The 17,887-nt window shown below is 34.8% G+C and overlaps 1 protein-coding gene across 15 annotated transcripts in view; it reads right to left on the bottom strand.

Annotated features, from left to right (window-relative positions):
* Window positions 1-17,887, bottom strand: part of rims2a (regulating synaptic membrane exocytosis 2a) — a 275,234-nt gene that overhangs the window by 46,761 nt on the left and 210,586 nt on the right. For 3 of the 15 annotated variants that reach the window (XM_041245600.1, XM_041245602.1, XM_041245616.1), the window contains 2 exons: window positions 13,231-13,337; window positions 5,573-5,745 (listed from right to left, as the gene is read on the bottom strand). The exons of 9 other annotated variants lie outside the window; for them this stretch is intronic. In XM_041245600.1, the coding sequence (XP_041101534.1) occupies window positions 5,573-5,745; window positions 13,231-13,337 (280 nt within the window). Of the gene's footprint in view, window positions 1-4,645; window positions 4,799-5,572; window positions 5,746-13,230; window positions 13,338-14,764; window positions 14,801-17,887 lie in introns of those variants that run through there. 3 more of the 15 variants (XM_041245599.1, XM_041245606.1, XM_041245607.1) reach the window with 2 other exon arrangements.

The raw sequence follows: 17,887 nt of genomic DNA, 5'->3' as shown, positions 1-17,887 counted from the left end.
AAGACTACTTCGCTTTATATATTTCCATAGGATTCCATCTACCAAGAGAGGCAGCTCATTCTGTGGTAAACTATATTTTATTTCAAGTCTGCCAACACGTATGCGTGTTTACTGCTTCTATTGAAAAATACATATTAGTGTCAAACAGGATTGTCTTGTTGTAGGACTAGTTTGTTCTAGAGGTTATATTTTAGTAACTACAAATAAATATGTTGCATTTTCCAATCCAATTTCGCTATGAAACTGAGTAAAATACCATGAACGGTGATACAAAATGACATATCTGGTGGCTATAAAACTTTTGCAGGAAGGCATGTTTTGATAAAGTTCGATGTTATATATATATATAGATATATTATATATATATTATATAGTATATATATATATATTATATATATATATGTAAAAAAATTAGCTTTTCGCATGATAGGTGACTTGTAAAGACATTGTATATTTGGAAATATTTAAACGTAATTAACAATGATAAATATTTTAAAATCCACCCCCAGGTGAGGTTCATAATTTGTTGTGAAATTTCCTATTTTAGTTGTATAACCCACTGGAATTCCTAACACAGTTTTCCATAAGGTCTAAACATAAACACGTTTGAGTGTATGTCCTACTGGAAAATACTGTGATTAGAAAGTCACGCTGTATTCAAACAGAATTGGTCTGTCAGTTCTATTTCAATGTATTTAAGTTTATGATTTAATACTTAATAATTCGACGTTCAACATAATTTTATTTCAATGTTGTACACAGCTAATAAACATTAAATGTGACAGCTTCAAATAAAACAGAATTTTATAAAATAAACCATCTGTAATAAATTTTGTTCAGTTCATTTCATGCATGCATTGAGAAAAACATGCATTATGCAAATATATTTTGCATGACATTTGAGGTAAAGTCTATCGGCATGTAACTTATTTTTTACATCAGCCTTATTTTGCAGTGATCTTAAAATGAATCACCTGTATCCATATCAGTGCTATATACTGTATAATATTGTTGAGTGTTTTTTGTTTGTTTGTTTACACATCTTTAAATGGGATTTTACAAAATATTGTGCTGTACATTTTACATCAACTGATAAAATGATCTGCTTATTTGTTCTACAAATTATACCTGACAAGTTTCCAGGCAAAATATGTTTAAAAAAATAAATATAGCCTTTGTTCCTTTTATCCTGCTAAATATATTAAACAGTATGCTGATAAATTGTTTATACTGTAGCTCTGCATGTACTGTGTAAACTTGTCAAAAAGAAACATCTAATGGCAAACCAAGGGAATTATTTCTTCTAGTAAATTGTTTTTTTTAATTGTTATTATAACTGTACTGTACTGTTAAATTATGTTACTGTTTACATATTACTAGGTTGCCCTACCTGGCCTGTCAGGTTTGTATTTATTTTTGTGAATGGAAAAAAGAGTGATATGTTCCTAAGGGGAATGTTTCTTATGCGTCTTATCTAATCTGTGGCCTGTATATCTTCTATAGTGAACGACTAAAGTGGTTCTGGAGCTCTGATGATGTAGAAGGAACTGTTTCCATGGCAATCATGCCTTAAGCCTGTGCAGTTGTGTTCATATGTCAATCCAGATCAAAGCAGACTCACCAGGTTCAAATGACTAGGCCCCTGAGAGTGGTCTCTAAAATATTTTTTTTCATAAAAACAATAAAAAGTCATATTCATAACGGTAACAACTACTGCTCTTATAACTAATACTGTATATGTATTTTTAATATAAATGCAGGGTACAGTGTAACGCTAAGGATTAATTTATTGAACTCTTAGCTAGTTAATTGAGTCAAATTTAAAAAAAAAAAAAAAATGTAAAGAGAAGCTGAATTACAAAAAAATAAGTCAATCAGTTTCCAACACTAGCAGGTTTTCATTTGACACTTAAAGTCTGCTATGGCGTAAGTGCATCAGCTGTGATTCAAACAAATACATTCCAGCTAAGTCAATGTCAACTTAGCTTTCTTGAATGCAAGGCTATAGGATTAGAATATGCTCTCCAACACAATCTATCTTTCCTGTTTTAACAACAACAAAGATGAGGGTAACTCCAAATAGAGTCAGCTACCATACAGAAGACAAACCTACTACGACAACACTACCACACTTATTTAACAAACAACTGGAATACATTTAACAAGGTTAAGGGCAAGTTTGTTTGGTTGCATTGCATTTTGGGATACAACTCTAAACCCTGGATTCAAATAACCAAGTTTAAACCCCAAGACAGATTTATTAATTATACCAACTTAACTGCTTTCTAGAAGGGTTGTAGGAGTCCTTTGACCCACGTATAAGTGATTGGGAAATGATTTTGTGATCAACAACCACGTCACTAGAGAAGCATAGATGGGATGCAGATACATTTTGAACAGCAAAACCAAACACATAAGAGCGCGACAAATACAAAGCCATTCAAGGTGCCTACATTTACCATAGAAATACAAATTAAATCAAACTAGAAGAAAATATATTAGCAGGTTTCAAGCCATGCGAATCGTGCCAAACAAGTAGCTGTGCAAACTTGGTGATTCTCTTAAATTCCAATAGACTCTTAAATGCTACCTCCATCAAAACAGTTTACCTATCTAAGTAGTGCCAAAATATAGAGGCTCAGAATGTCTTGGTGGCAAACTTTTTTGGGAAATTGTGCTGACCCCTACCCAACAAACTGTACCAGCATCTAATTGTAAATCTTCTCAATAACAAATAATCTTATAAACGATTTCCTGGATAAATCGCATATTAATGTCATAGTAGGTTATTTTAAAAGTGCATGTACCAAGTGACCTTATTCCACATCAAAGATTTCCCTACACTTGACATTATTAACGTCTGCTCATGCAGTAGTCTTTTAGTAGCCCTTATAATAAACTGCAAGTTGAAGCCACTTTGGAAATCTGATTTTGGAAATATTGGGTTTGTGCATGCCTGCAGGTACAGGTTCTTTGTGAAAGCCACCTTGAATAATGATCTTGTCAGATCGTAAGCTTGGTCAGCACTTGGCTAGGATCCCCAAAGGAAAACCAGATTCGCTATGAATGGTGCAGACCAAGCTTCATGCTATGGGGCACTGTGCTTTTGGAGTTATTTTCAATCTTTTAAATTAGTCTACTTTGTGTCTACAGCAATGCTTTGAAGGAAGGGTTCAATGACATGATACACTAGACAAAACTTTTTTTTATCTATTTCAGTGGTTCCCAACCTTGGAGCTGCTGTAGGGACCCCTGGGAATCACAAACAAATACTATCTCTCATGGAAACTGGACAAAGCAATTTTCCCTGGGCTGAGGGATCATTTTATCTGCTACTAGGTGCCAGGGTTAACTGTATTACAATTGTATAATCTTCCTTTAAATATCAAAAGTCAGTGACTGAAAGAGTAAAACATCTTATGTACATATTAGTGGGGGTTCTCAGTTGGGGTGTCATTATTCCATGGTCACTAATTAGCATTTGAGGGAAAACAAAACTATCCATTAATATAAACGTATAAGAATTGCATTTTTCAGGACTGTACATTAAAACATAAATGTTTGCTTCCCATAACTGAATCTAAGTATGTGGATAGAGTTTAAACACGGAAAGTTACACGTTTGACAGCTTCCACAAAAAGTACCTTTAGGGTTCAACACAAAATAAATGACTGAGGGTTTGTTGTAAATGAATTTCTGCAACACAAGTGGAGTCTTAATACCTGTGTTTCACACATGTGAGGAACTATATGAGTGGAAGGAGCACATGGTAGATCAGCAGGCTGTAAATATGTTTTAAAAATGCTTTGAATTAAATGTATAGTAAAACCTGTACAAACCGGCATTCTGTATAATTTGATATAGTTTTGGAGTCCTGACCAAATCCTGATTAAAATTAATGGTGTGACACGCTGTACAATCTGGAACCTGTCTATTCTGAACTCTTCTCTTTAAAATTGATGTAAATCTGACTGTGCAGTTCAGCACCAATCAAGTCTGTTGCGTAAATATTGCTTGTTTACATAACACAGAAGGGACAACTGAAATTATTACAGTTCTTAAATTACAGGGTATACCTGGACAGAGTTTTTTTAACTGTTCAAAATATTGTAGTTTATTTTTTAGGTACAGCATTATATTTTACAGTATCTGTAAAACAACACAATGTATAATGTGGCACATTTTTACAGTGCTGCGGATTTCACAGGTTTTACTGTATCAGGAAAGTGTCTATGATCCAGTGAAAGTGTTACTAAAATGTTGTCATGTTGCCAAATAAGTGAATCCAAAACTGCGCCATCATATTTAACTCCGTCAATTTCAATTTTATATCATGTTGTTTTATGATAAATAGGATAACAAAGCACAGGAGAGAAAATTAGGGTACATTTGATAGGGGGAGTAGAAACAACCACAGATACTCAAAAGCAGTGGCAAAATAAGGCTTTGTGAAGCATGTCTTTCCTTAATTTTTCTTTACTCATATTGTATCAATTGTAATGGAAGCGTATAAAAAATTGATTCAGCTAAAAGTCCACAAGGGTCCTGGACAGCTTTCACTTGGGTTCACCAAAGCCTACTTCCACCACTGCTCAAAGGAACTACCTGCTACATCTAAAACAGAGGGCCACCGACTACATTTTACCTGACGTCATTCTCAGAGAATCTCCTTTGCAAATCCTCTTTCTTTCTCTGTCTTTTATTTTTCCCTTCCTCGTGCACCTCTTCCTCAGCTTGACCTTCAACATTCTCCTCTGCTTCCTTTTCCTCCTCCTTCTCACATTTCTCAGGCCCCTCTTGCCCCTCCTCTTTTGCCCCACCCTCCTCCTCCACCTCCACCTCCACCTCCACCTCCCACCTCCACCTCCTCTGGCATAACTTCCTCCAAAAGTTCTTCCCCATCTTTCCCACCCTCCTTTCTGTCTTCTAATGCTTTTGACCGTCTGAACAAACATGAATTGAAGCATGCAAAACAGAAAGAAAAAAAATATATATATATATATATAGTATGCATAAAATAACAAAATAAAAAACACAAAGTTAGAATATCAACACAAACAAGTTGGAAAAGGAAAGAGCTGAACAGGTATTTAAAACTAAGGTGGAAAATATAACAATGTATAACACAAAGAACACACATGGACAATGTTATACATGCATATAAATTAAAGCTTACAAATGTAGTATTTGTAGGAGGTGTGAGGAATAATACATTATATGTTTCACAATTGAACTTACATAGATGCAGTTGGGAATGCAAACTATTACTATTGCTAGGTATGAGCAAACCTCATCAAGCTAAAGTTCAGAGGTTTGGTTCAGTTCTCTCAATTGCTATTTTAAGCAGAGCCAAACCTGAACTCACTGACATGTAGGAAATGACATGGCGGAGAATGCATTTCCTTTCTGGTAGGAGACCCAGATCGAACTTTTTGAAGGTGAAAGAAATTTGAACTGGGCTGCTTTGATCTGAACTTCAGAAGATTCAGAACCCACTACTAGATTTGTTCATTCCTAGCAAGTCTACTCCGTTTGCAAGCTTTTCCCCAAACCTGCTTGTCAAGTGTCCCACCTGATCTTCTTGTTTCCTCTAGGGCGCTCGGACTGGACAGACATGTAGCTCGTGCTGCTGAACCGAGAAGCACTACTGGTCCTCGACACAGCGGACACGTCGCTCACGTCACTGTCCGAAGACTTAGTGGACACGTTGTCAGAGCCTCTATGTGGTTCCCGTCCTGACCGAAGCTGCAAGGTGAGAAAAAAAGCATGCATTAGATGGTTCACCAGTAGCTGTGAAGAATAAATGAGATACAAGCAACGACAGTGCTACAAGACCTTGAATTGCATTACCAAGTTTGGTGTTTCTTTCTCCTCTCAAAAAACAAGTATTGCAGTCATATGCACTTGCCGGGGATATGCATATTCTGTATAATTTTCTTATCTATGCATCTTATATTCTCTGAAAATATGGGTATATATTTTTCAAATCTAAAATATTTTCCCTATGTATGTGCATTTTTAAAATAAAGATAGAGATTATATACAGTGTAATTACCATATTCCTTTGAATTTAAGACGCATCTTTTGTTAGTGATTTTAATACACATATTACTATACTTGAATTTAAGATGCAGGACATTTCTGAGAAGAAAAAAGTGGTTTGAAAAGTGCATCTTAAATTCGAAGGAAGATGGTATCTCTTATTACTATCTTATAGCCACTAGTCAGTTTTTATTTAATAAAAAAAAAAAAAAGTTACATCATGTAGAATTTGTATCCACTATTTTCGATATAACAAAAACATACAATATAATATGGATATGCATATAACATGTGAATTCACAACTGCAATGCTAAGAATATAGCTTATTATAGATTGTGCTCACTGGGAAAGAAATGCATGTAATTGATCAATATCCATAACATACAGAAGAAGAAAAGTAATTATTAATACATTGTACTTTCTCCTTTGCTGCTTTTTTTACTTTTGGGATAGACAGGTCATTTATATACATTTCTATAAACATTCTGTGTAATAGTTAAAACTCACTCCTATGGTCAAGCTGCAATCAGACCATGTGACCAACAGCACTGCTACTAGTCAGTTTATATTAATAGCTGGATTTGAAATATCTGCATACCCTGAAATAATGTAATGTCACAAAGATTCTAAACACAATAAAATAGGGCCAGTAATAGTAAACCTAAAAAAGTTACACTAGGACATTTTTTTAATGCATCAGTTAGCACTCTTTTTAAGAGGTGCTTTCTATTATGCAGTACATAATCTACAAGTGAGTGCATAATTCCCACTTCAATGATCTACAGGTTTTGATAAGTAATTATCCTACAACCAAACCAGATATATATAGTAAGAAAAAGTGAGGACCAGGTAAGAAACACTTTGCCGTGCATTCAAGGGCATTTCAGATTGTTGGGTTTGTCAGGTGGAAGAGTGTTTCTCATCAGCGACTGCAGCTGAAACAATGGGAGTATGATTTGGTGGATCAAAATGCCACTTCTTATGTTACTTCCAATTAGGCATTCACTTTCTGCAAAGGGAAATGCAATTCAAGTATCTCTCCAAGCTATAGTATTTGTTATGATAATAAGCAACATTGTTTGTCAAAGTCTGGTAACAACAAAGAGAATATATGTAGTCAGCATCTCAAATGATGTGAGCTAGTAGCAGCAGAACAAGTGGATTTACAAAATCATACATGTACAATAGAGAAACAAAATGGAGCATGGCTGGACAATTTTATAGCGCACGTACGAGCACTTAGACCAATTCCACCTTATTACATGTAGAAAAACATTTTAATACAGATGGATGGACAGTACAGATGACATAACTGTTTGTGGAATGTATTTTTTAGCCATTTAAAAAAAAAAAAAGGCATATCGCCACAGTAGTGACGAAAAAAGGGGATAATTCCTCCAGAGGAAAATATACTTGAACTTTGACCCATTCGACTCCTCGAGACCATCACTTTCAACTCAAACATAAAATGTCTCATTTTCAATCACTCGACAACAACCACAGTACAGAAATGTTCATTAATGATGAACACAAAGAGAATACGATAAAAAAGATGTAAAGCTGGTACTCTGATATCTCAGAGAAACTGGAGAGGAACGGGAAATTAAAAAAAAAGGTAAAGGCAATCATCCAAATAAAGCTGAAGCACTAATAATGGATAACGACATAGAATGTCTATGCAGCACTGAAACACTATGTTTATAAAAACCCAACTATACCGCTGAACCTCATCTACTTTAGTATTAGCATCACAAGGGTATCCATGTATTATAAAAAATAATAGATGGTCCTCTTCAGTGAGTTAAAGTCTAAGACATGATGCATTTTTCTATTCTGATGCATTAAGAGCATCAACAATTTACTCAAATCCTCCACTAGTGTTTTATACTATTATAACAACTTTGACTTGCATAAAGAAGGAAAAAACACTGAGTGAAATGGCTCGCATCACTCAATTTTCAAAGTGTAGTATCTGAAGCATAATCAACAAGTACAGAGAAACATCATTGTAATTGACAAACCCAGGACTGAAAGACCCAAAAAGCTGTCTAACAAGGATGAGCAATACTTGAAGATAATATCCTTATACAGTAAACACGTTTTGACATATACTGAAGAAGACCTATGGTTGGAAATATGTTAGCTATGTTTACTGTGAAATTTTAAAGATATGAAATAAAGACTATTGCTTTAATTAAGAACTCGGTGTGGATATGGACTTGATTCTAACGGGAGTTGCCATCTTTCTTTCCCCTTCGTGGTTGTCCACTGGAGGGATATATATATATATATATATATATATATATATATATATATATATATATATATATATATATATATATAAACAACTCTTTACAGTATATAGAAAGGGTCTAATTTATAAAGAGTTAAATAAACACAGCGCTCCATGGATTATTGTGTTTATATAACACCACAGTGCTGACGAAAAAACCTTACGAATAAATACCTACCTTCATTCACAAAAATGCCCAGAACACTCGGTTCCCAACTTCCATTTGGGTTGAAAATGATGCACCGCATAAAACTAAGTGAGTATAACATAATACTACTGAAAAAACCCAAACAACCTTTACATACCTTTATTGATCAAACAGTGTTAGAAGCAAAGTTCAACTGTTTGACACAATGTTAAAATATGTTTGTACACATTACATTAGGTAAAAATATAGATATGTATAATAAGCTTAAACAGTACAGTAGTAAAATTAAATTAATACCTAGCAGGCTTTTTTTAGTCTCTCTTACATGTAATACAGTACAAAACAAACCATGCTGATGCGTTGTAGGCTTCACATTGTTGTAGGACACTTAGATAATAATAGATTATTGTAAATTGAAACAAAATTATTTCATCATATTTTCTTTCATCTGTCCCTCATATTTTTATCCATGCCGCCACCAGTAAGTAAGCTCCTTCACCAGTTGTCAATAGAATAAATACTGTGCGCAACTTCAGACTTGTTGCCACACACAATTTGTATGCTAATTAGAATTTTTCCAATCAGTATTTTTGCTTCTAATTAGTTAGTAAATAGGGCACGACACTTTGGGAAACACCATGCACAGTCATTTCTGTTTTCCTCCTGCAATTCTGGACTAATTACTAACGCTTAGTAAATGAGGCCCAAAGTAGGCAAAGTTAATAATAATAATAATAATAATAATAATAATAATAATAATAATAATAATAATAATAATAAAACGCTAAAATAATTTAGTTTCAATTTAAAATAATCTTTTATTGGCATTGTACACCAATATTTACAATGCGGATGCATGATTTATTTTATGTTACCTGTGTAGTGTTATTTTCAGGTACGGGGTAGAAAGTGGTATTCGGCGCACTGCACTTGCTCACGCATGCCAAAACAACTTCCGTTAAGAAAACAGGGAAGCGCCCATTCAAATTTGGTACGTTATTTTTTTTTTTTTGTATTATATTTTCCAGTCTTTTACATCTGTTAATGTAATTTAGCATATTTTTACACCATTAAGAAAGTAGTATAGACATAATTATCATATGCAATACATTGTTTTTTTTTTACGTTTGCAACTTTGCAGTGGACTTCTCATTTTGTCTTGTTCGTCATGAATTGCTTTTTCTTTTTAGTGAAATTTATTGTCTGTTTACAGTTTAGTTTTGCAAAAAAATATGTATAATTATTGGTAAATGTACCTGTTTGACAATAGAAAAACACCCATCAAATTGCAATTGATTGTACCTGTACCAAAATCTGACAGCTTATTGCTTTCTGACGTCACACAGGTCAAGCTTTGGTATGCGTAACACATTCTGAGGATGTACCACTTTCTAACACTACACCGATGTCACCGGAAATAAGTTAGCCATAAAATAAGTTAGCGTTTGCCTTGTTGAGCCTTTCTACACATGCGCGAATCTTAGAGCTTAAAGGCAAGTTTAAGCCATCGACTTTCTGTCGTGTACTTTTATTCAGAACAGACTGTTATTGTGATCTTTCCAGTGTGTCAAGTAAATTGTTTTACTCTTAAAATGTTGTCAGGATCTTTATTAAAAGCTCCATTATCTGTGGTAAAAATCTAAAACACGTCGCTGTAATATTAATAACATGTTTTTCATGTTATTATTTAATTATATGTTAACTTTAGGCTACGTGTATATGGGTTATGACATAAACTGAAATAATTTATCATTTGTCGTGTGATTTATTTTTATGTGCAATTATATTGGTGTGTAATAACATTTTCTAATACAACATATTATCTATTATTTAACAAGAGGTGCTGTTTAATTCCCAGTTTACAAAGACATGGCAAACTCTCACCAGAGTTGTCATTTTAAGTTTGTAATAGCCACGGATATTTATAGTTTTTCTTCGTACAAATAGAAATAAATACAAGTATAAATTGTATGTGTTGACATACTGTATCAGAAATCATTATGCATTTGTCTTGCGATTTATTTTGATGTGCAATTAGCCTATATCATAAGACAGTGTTGCAAACTATCAGACAGTTTTGAAATGCCGGTCAAGTGTCAGACACTTATCTCGCAATCAATCAGATGCATAATATTTGGTTAATGATATATTCCTAAAAGACCTCCAGCATGGAGTTAAACCACACCTTATGTAATCCTTATTTCCCATACCCACCCTTACACCTTTGTTTTTATTGTATATATTGTTTTGTATATTTTGAATTGTGTAGGTGTATTGGTTTGTTTTAATAAAAGTGCATTTTTTTTTTTTAAATACCAGTATCTTTGTTATTGAGAAATGTATATAGACATAAGTATTACTGTATGGTATGAAATGAATGCTACATGATATCTACATTATATTCATGATATCTTTATGTTTGATAAATGAGATCTGGTGTAAAACATAATAATTAGAAAATAACATTAAGAGACAGTTCTCACACAGAGTTTCACATAATAATCTACAAGTAAAAAGTATAACGTTTGATATGACGTTTTATCTTTCCTGAAATATAACGACTGGTGAGTGGGGACTTTCATTGTAGAAGTGAGGATGAGAGATTTGCACAGGGTACTACATTAAATAGGAGAGCTATCTGAATTATTAGTACAGTATTTGGTGCTGTGCGAGTACATCCACCACATCAACTAGGATTACAGATGTTAATTTAATAATATAACTGCACTTTTGGACAGTATGTATTGGAAGCCAATTGTTTTGTGCATTTCTCAAATTATATATACATCTTCCACTAAAAACGTGTATGTTTTCTATATTAACAGGTTTTTAGATATCCCGTAGACTGGATTACAACGTCAAAAACATTTTTCTCTCAACGAAGGTGTTTGTACCCACTTTCCCACTCAATTTACTGAAAAGGTTCAACGTCACCAAGCAATTGACCATGAAAAATAATAGAACTGTTAAAGTGAGCCTACATAAACACTTATTAAACACTTGTTTGCTTACCCCACAGTATATGACTTGTCCACGAATGACAAGGAAATGCGCATTTGGCAAGTAGTGATTTTAACTATGTATAGACCAGAATCTCCAGAGAACCTTGCCTTTAAGTTCTAAAATTCGCACATGCGTAGAAAGGCTCAAAAAGGCAAATGCTAACTTATTTCACAGCTAACTTTTTCTCGTGACACCGGTAATAAAACATTTGTATTCTGATTTCACTAATATTATATATATATATATATATATATATATATATATATATATATATATATATATATATATATATATATATATATATAATATACGTATAGACGTATGCATTTAAAACAAACAAACAAACTACAATAGGAGTTGAATTTCACTAATGAGAAGAATATTCTGTATAAAACAGGCAATGCTATGGTCAGTATAATTCTTTTGTTACATTGCATATCGCTCCCTCACATCAGCTGTGACAGAAAGAGACACTTATTGTTGCAAAGTGGGAGTTTTTTTTTGTTTGTTTGTTTTTTTTCTGCACACACTTTTCCCCGCCCCTCTGTTACCAAGGGATATCAGGAAGCAATCGACGCAGCAACAAACAATAGAATCTGATAAATGCCTGGTGTATTCACACAAAATTAAGTTGAAAACAAGTAAACATCAAGAATATTATGTGGTATGAAATCAATTGGAGATTAAAACTGGAATGGAACACTTTCCTAGCTGCCAGAACAAGTAACAAAAAGTTATCTCACAGAGATAATTTTTCTACCAAACAAGTACATACTGGTGAGCTTTACTGACTTTCAGTCGATTTTAGAATTGATTTCAAAATCCTTCTCCAAACTCTTTTCCCCACTTTTTAAACTAAAGACCATGCACTGCAGGGAACCATATTAACATGCATCAAAACTTTGAATTCACATTTAAGTTAAATCATGTCTAGCATATTCTTATGGAAGAATTCAGACAAAAATCACAATGTTACTTCTCTTTTCTACTGGGCTACTAACATTTCCAGGCAGCACACATCAGAATTATAACAAAGACAAAATGATTGTGGTAACATCCAATAATCCATTAGCTGTGAACCAGTTTTTAACCCTATTAACCTAAATGTACATTACTCAGTGTGCTTCGGCTACAGAAGATATATTCCATATTATATTTTCTCAAGTTCAGTTATTGTGTAGAATAGTATTTTGTTTGATGTGAATTTTATCTCAAAAGATAATCATGCCAGATTTTAACAAGCCAGATTAGACTAGGGGGTCTAATGGGGGCTTCTTTGCAAAAATAATTGTTGCAAAATAATTACCTATGTGTTCTATAGGTCTCAAATGGGCAGTTATGAAAGAAACACATTAGAGTAAACATGTATTTCAGCCAGAAGATACTTCTGATGTGAAATGATTGAGGAAGTGCAAGAGCAATACATTTTATGAGAGGAATACATGGAAAATAAGAACTTTCTTCAACATAGTGCAGTACCACATACTGTGTAATGCATTAACAGTCAAATAAATATTTGCTGTATACTGTAACATATGTTTCTTTAAAAACTGTACAATTGAGTGCTATGTAGCAAATGAAAGTGCAAACCATTTTATTAGCAATGATTTATTTTTTAAAAAATCTACCACAGAGAAAACAATAATTTATTAAAGAGTTAAAGTGTAACAGCAGTATGATCACGGCCATGTTAAAATACCATTTAAAATGCAGAAGAAAGATGAAAGGGGGGCCATCACTTGCCTTGGATTGAGAGTCCTGTTCCAGCCTGGAGTCTGATCCTGCCACCTGTTTGTATTTGTTCATTTTCAGTTTCATTTGGCGAGTTTTCTCCTCCACATCCATAGCACCTGCAGACGGAGAAGATTACCAATTAGGCTAGGTCACTTTTCTCGAATATTATTTCTTCTTGTGCAGTGGAAGTCCTGTATGATGAGGTCTGAGTGGTGTGGAGTGGTGGTAATGACAAGGATGGTGGGCAATAGATAAGAGCAATCTACAAATCCATCTGGACATGATCTTTTCTTTTACCTAAAATTTCCTAATTTTCTTACTCCTATGAGGTCCACTGACTACAACACCCAAATTAACAATGTAAAAGCAACCCAATTCGGTAAGATTCAGGTTATCAAGGATATTTATTGTTTCTTAACTAGTCTCCTAATTTTAGCAATTATCAGAACCCCCTCTCTCCATTCGCAATAAGAAGCCTGTAAGATATTATGCACATGCCTGTCAACGTTTTCCCACTCAATTCGCAGCTCTAGTTTTTGAGATCTAGCACCATGTGTTCAAGATCCAGATGTGCTCAACTGGGCTGTAGCTCAGCTAGAACTTCATACTTAATGCACTTGGCTTATACTCTATGTTCTGGCATACACTCAGTGAATGAAACCCAAAATACAGTATGTGAACCAGAAATATGAGCCAATTAGCATGCTTGCTAAAAACATGTGTTTCAGTCTGGCAATAAATGACGACAGTACTTCACTTTTGTGCACTCATCCTTTTTTCCTTTAAAAAAATATATAAAAAACAATAATTTATGCTTCTAGTTTTAGTTTCAAGCACAAAGAAATATGTTTTGATAGGAAGTGCAACAAGAGTAAAACATTTTTAAAACAAAAGATGAAATATCTGCAATAACCTTTAATGCTTTATTAACAATGATGTTGTGGGCCTTTTCACTCAGATGTCTAAAAGGCTCAATTAAATGTACAAACTTCGACGAGTGTGTTGACTCAAGTTTGAAGATGATTCAGTTACAAAAAGGATTTAGCTTTCAACTAAAATACTAATGTCTACATTTTAAATTAGCCATTATTATGAACAGGAAAAGGGATATTATAATTACAGTATGTTATTGTTTGTGAAAAGGCATCATAAAGACTAAAAAATCTATTCTTTTTCATACTTCCTGATGTGGGAAGTTTCAAATAACCATAACAAGGGATATCACAATTTAACTAAACTAAACTTTTTTTTTTTTTTTTTTTTTTTTTTTTTTTTTGTAAAATCAATTAATAATAATATAAACATTTATACTGTGAATTATTACAAATGAAAGGGCACATACTGTATCTGACTAACATATCTACAAATGTGAAAAACTGGAGTGGAATTAGTGAAGTCCTTCTATACACCGGTACACAGTACATGTACAATTTACTGTCAGCATAGCTAACTGTAAACTAACCAATATTGTGAATTATTGTATCATGAAATAACGGACAATATTTAAGTCTAGAAACGTCTAGAAAGGTTACAGCTGCCCTACCTGCATCCTCATTCTCTGGTTCTGCTTCATTCCCCTCTACATTTTTTTAAAGATGGTAGTGACAAGGAAACACAAAAATGACAAAAACACATTGAAATGAAAACACAAACAAAACACAAAAGGCATTAACCAAAAAAAATACATGTGAGAGCAGAAAAAGAAGAGAAAACTAATGAAGGTACTAGATTTCCTCGGTTTGCTTTCCCTCTGTTTAGTCTACTTTGGCCCCTTTGGTAACTCTTTAGTAATAAGTTGTTTTCTTTCATTCTAAAATAAACGTTGGTAACAATATCTGAGACTGCGATATTTTAATTTAGGAAAGGATTAAAAATTAGAAAAAGTGGAAAGCAATGTATAAAAGTTCAGGTTCCACATGTGAGGGCATCACTACCAATTGCAACCCCTACCACCACCCCCCCAAAAGTCACTTTTTACTAAAAGCACTAAATAAAAGCAGATGCATATCTGCAGTGTAGGTTGGCTCCTGTTTTATTTAAGTCATGATTTTCATGGTCACCATGTCTACAAAATAAAAATGTTATATCCACCAATATTTCCAATTGGGATATGAAGTTTTTTTTTCCTTTTGTCATGCAACCAAAATTAGTTGTGAAAAAAGCCCCAGGATAGTGGTTTTCATGAAAACTAAAAAAACGAATGAATGTTTCCCATGCTGTGTGATTCTTTCACAGCCACTAAGGTTGAATGTATCGAACAGTACTACAATGCAAGTAACATTTTCAAAACGCTCATAGTCAAAAAAATAAGACATCAGATGTACTAATTACCAAATACTCTTAACAACACCCATGACATAAATCTACTGCATTTGAGTCGCTTGTTGGAAATCTGCTCCATTACAATCATAACCTCTTGCTGTTTACACACGTCTCATTCTCAAATTCAAAAGCACTAGCTTTCATGAAAGATAATATAAAATGGGTCAAAGCGTGTATGGTTTGCATACACCCTACTCAAGTGTGTACACAGAAATCATGCAAGATTGTATAATCTAGTACCTTGTTTCAACAAAACTGTAACATGTTTTTTTTTTTTTTTCCCACAAAACTGTAACGTTTTTTTTTTTTTTTTTTTTTTTTTTAATTGTTATGTCACTGTACATTGCTGGCTACCTCTGGTATCTGATACAGGCACAGCGTGGTGCGAGTAAAAGGCCAGCACAGTGGACATTTTTCTTTCTACAAATGGCGTTCCCATTGTTTAAAATGGAATGACATGAAAATAAGTAATGATAAACTGTATGGTAAAGTACATGGTGATTTTGTGCAGAAAAAAAGATTGGCAACTGATATACAGTACAGTAGGTAAATAAAGTTCATGTTTTTTTTTGTCTTGATGCTGCTTGGTTGATATTTTCTGTAATTAGAGGTTCTGCAGTATTAATGTCTTTTAAATACCTCTGTAGTGCACTTTACTGTCCTGCACCCAAAAATTCCCTTACAAGTATGAAATGTAACCATTATCCTGAATACTGGATTTCAAAGCTACTGTTTGAGTCTGTGACATAGTCGGAGCACTGCCCCTTCAGGCACAAAAGGACTGCGCTCACAGATCTCAGCGTAATTTGTTCTTCAAGCCTGCTGCAATCATAGACGCTACAACCTTGAAGGTTAATGGTTACATTTCTACTTCCAGGATCAAGGGTTATAATAATAACCTAACTTTCCCTTCCAAGTACAAAAGGTAACCATTACAGTATGAGTGAGTGTAACAAAGCCGTCGGTAAGGGCAAGATTGCAGAACGACCAGAATGCTACAAGGCTAAGCCAAAGGCTGCCAGTTGTGTTACCATTCGGAACCCCAGTAACAAGTAACTAAGACGAAAAAATTAAGGGAGTTTCACCTCTATGCCTGTGTTGTAAGGGCTGACTGAGAAGCCACCCTGAAAACCAGGGTTGTGAGGATCGACGACATTATCCCACACTGCTGCATTGCAATCGTCTTCACAAACGCAAACTGGAATAAAGACTGACGTGATCCTTGTTCAGTACATTGTTGCCGCTATCTATATATATATATATTTTACATTTCTTGTGTTTACACAAATTATATGTGACATTTAAACTAATCGCTGTAAGTTTTTAACTAATTACGCGTATTGCATGCACTACAGCCTGTTGCTTGTTACGTCCCGCTGTGGTCTTGTGCCCCGCTGAAGCCAGCTCGAGCCGCTCCATCCCAGGGATCCAGCAACATAAATCGGCTGACTTTGTGCTCTCCCCCCAGGCTACATAGCTCCGGTTGGAGCTTATTTTATATCTCGTTTTTGATATTTAGCACTAGACAAGATGTTTTATATTATTTATGAAATTGTTTAATTACAGTTTTTTGCTTGAGAAAGTATTTTCTCTTTGTGTTTTTCTGTTTTTTACAGATGCTATGCGCAGGCCTGTCCGCAACGTGGTGCTCAGCACACATGCAGCAAGAGCAGATGCTGAGCTTAGCAGAACCACAGTTTAAGGTTGTTAGTCCATGCTAATAAGCATGCTTCCCTCAGTCTTGTGTGGGTTCTGACTGAGTGGTTTTGCCAGTGGCTTTTACAGGTGGGCATCCCTGTACGCTGCCACCTGCAGTGACTGTGAACCGGGAGACCCGTACCGAACTGGTACCAAAGTCACAGACCTGCTCCACTCCCAACTCGGTAAAGTGCTGTTACTGACCCAGTGTTAAGTCATTGAACCGGTACCGACCCAGTCCTACACTGTACCAAAGCCACTGAAACAGGACCAAACTGGCCTGGTGCTGACCAGGTTCCGAACCAGTAACAGAACCGGTCCTGAACCAGTACCGACCCGGCGTTAAATACACCAAGCGGCCTACAGCAAGGGAAACAAGGTAGTCGATTTTCAACGAAGAGCATGGCCCATTTTCCACCAGTTGAGGCTTTTATTGCCAACTTGTTCCAGGCGCCTAATTTGGCGCTCCTATCCAAGGACGCTGCATGCCCTAATATGCAGTGCTGGGTTTCTGAGGTGATCCTCAAGAGAGAATATTCAGCCAGTGTGTTTGCCGCACAGCTAGAGAACTACAACAGCATCCTAATAGCCAACCATTCTCTGAGAACCACAGGCCCTCACCACAACAGCTGAATGAGCTGCACCT

This window comes from Polyodon spathula, chromosome 3 (genome assembly GCF_017654505.1).
Source record: "Polyodon spathula isolate WHYD16114869_AA chromosome 3, ASM1765450v1, whole genome shotgun sequence".
In the NCBI taxonomy this organism is placed as follows: domain Eukaryota; kingdom Metazoa; phylum Chordata; class Actinopteri; order Acipenseriformes; family Polyodontidae; genus Polyodon; species Polyodon spathula.
The sequence above is the reverse complement of the archived record's forward strand: the minus strand, read 5'-3'. Positions and strand labels throughout refer to the sequence as shown.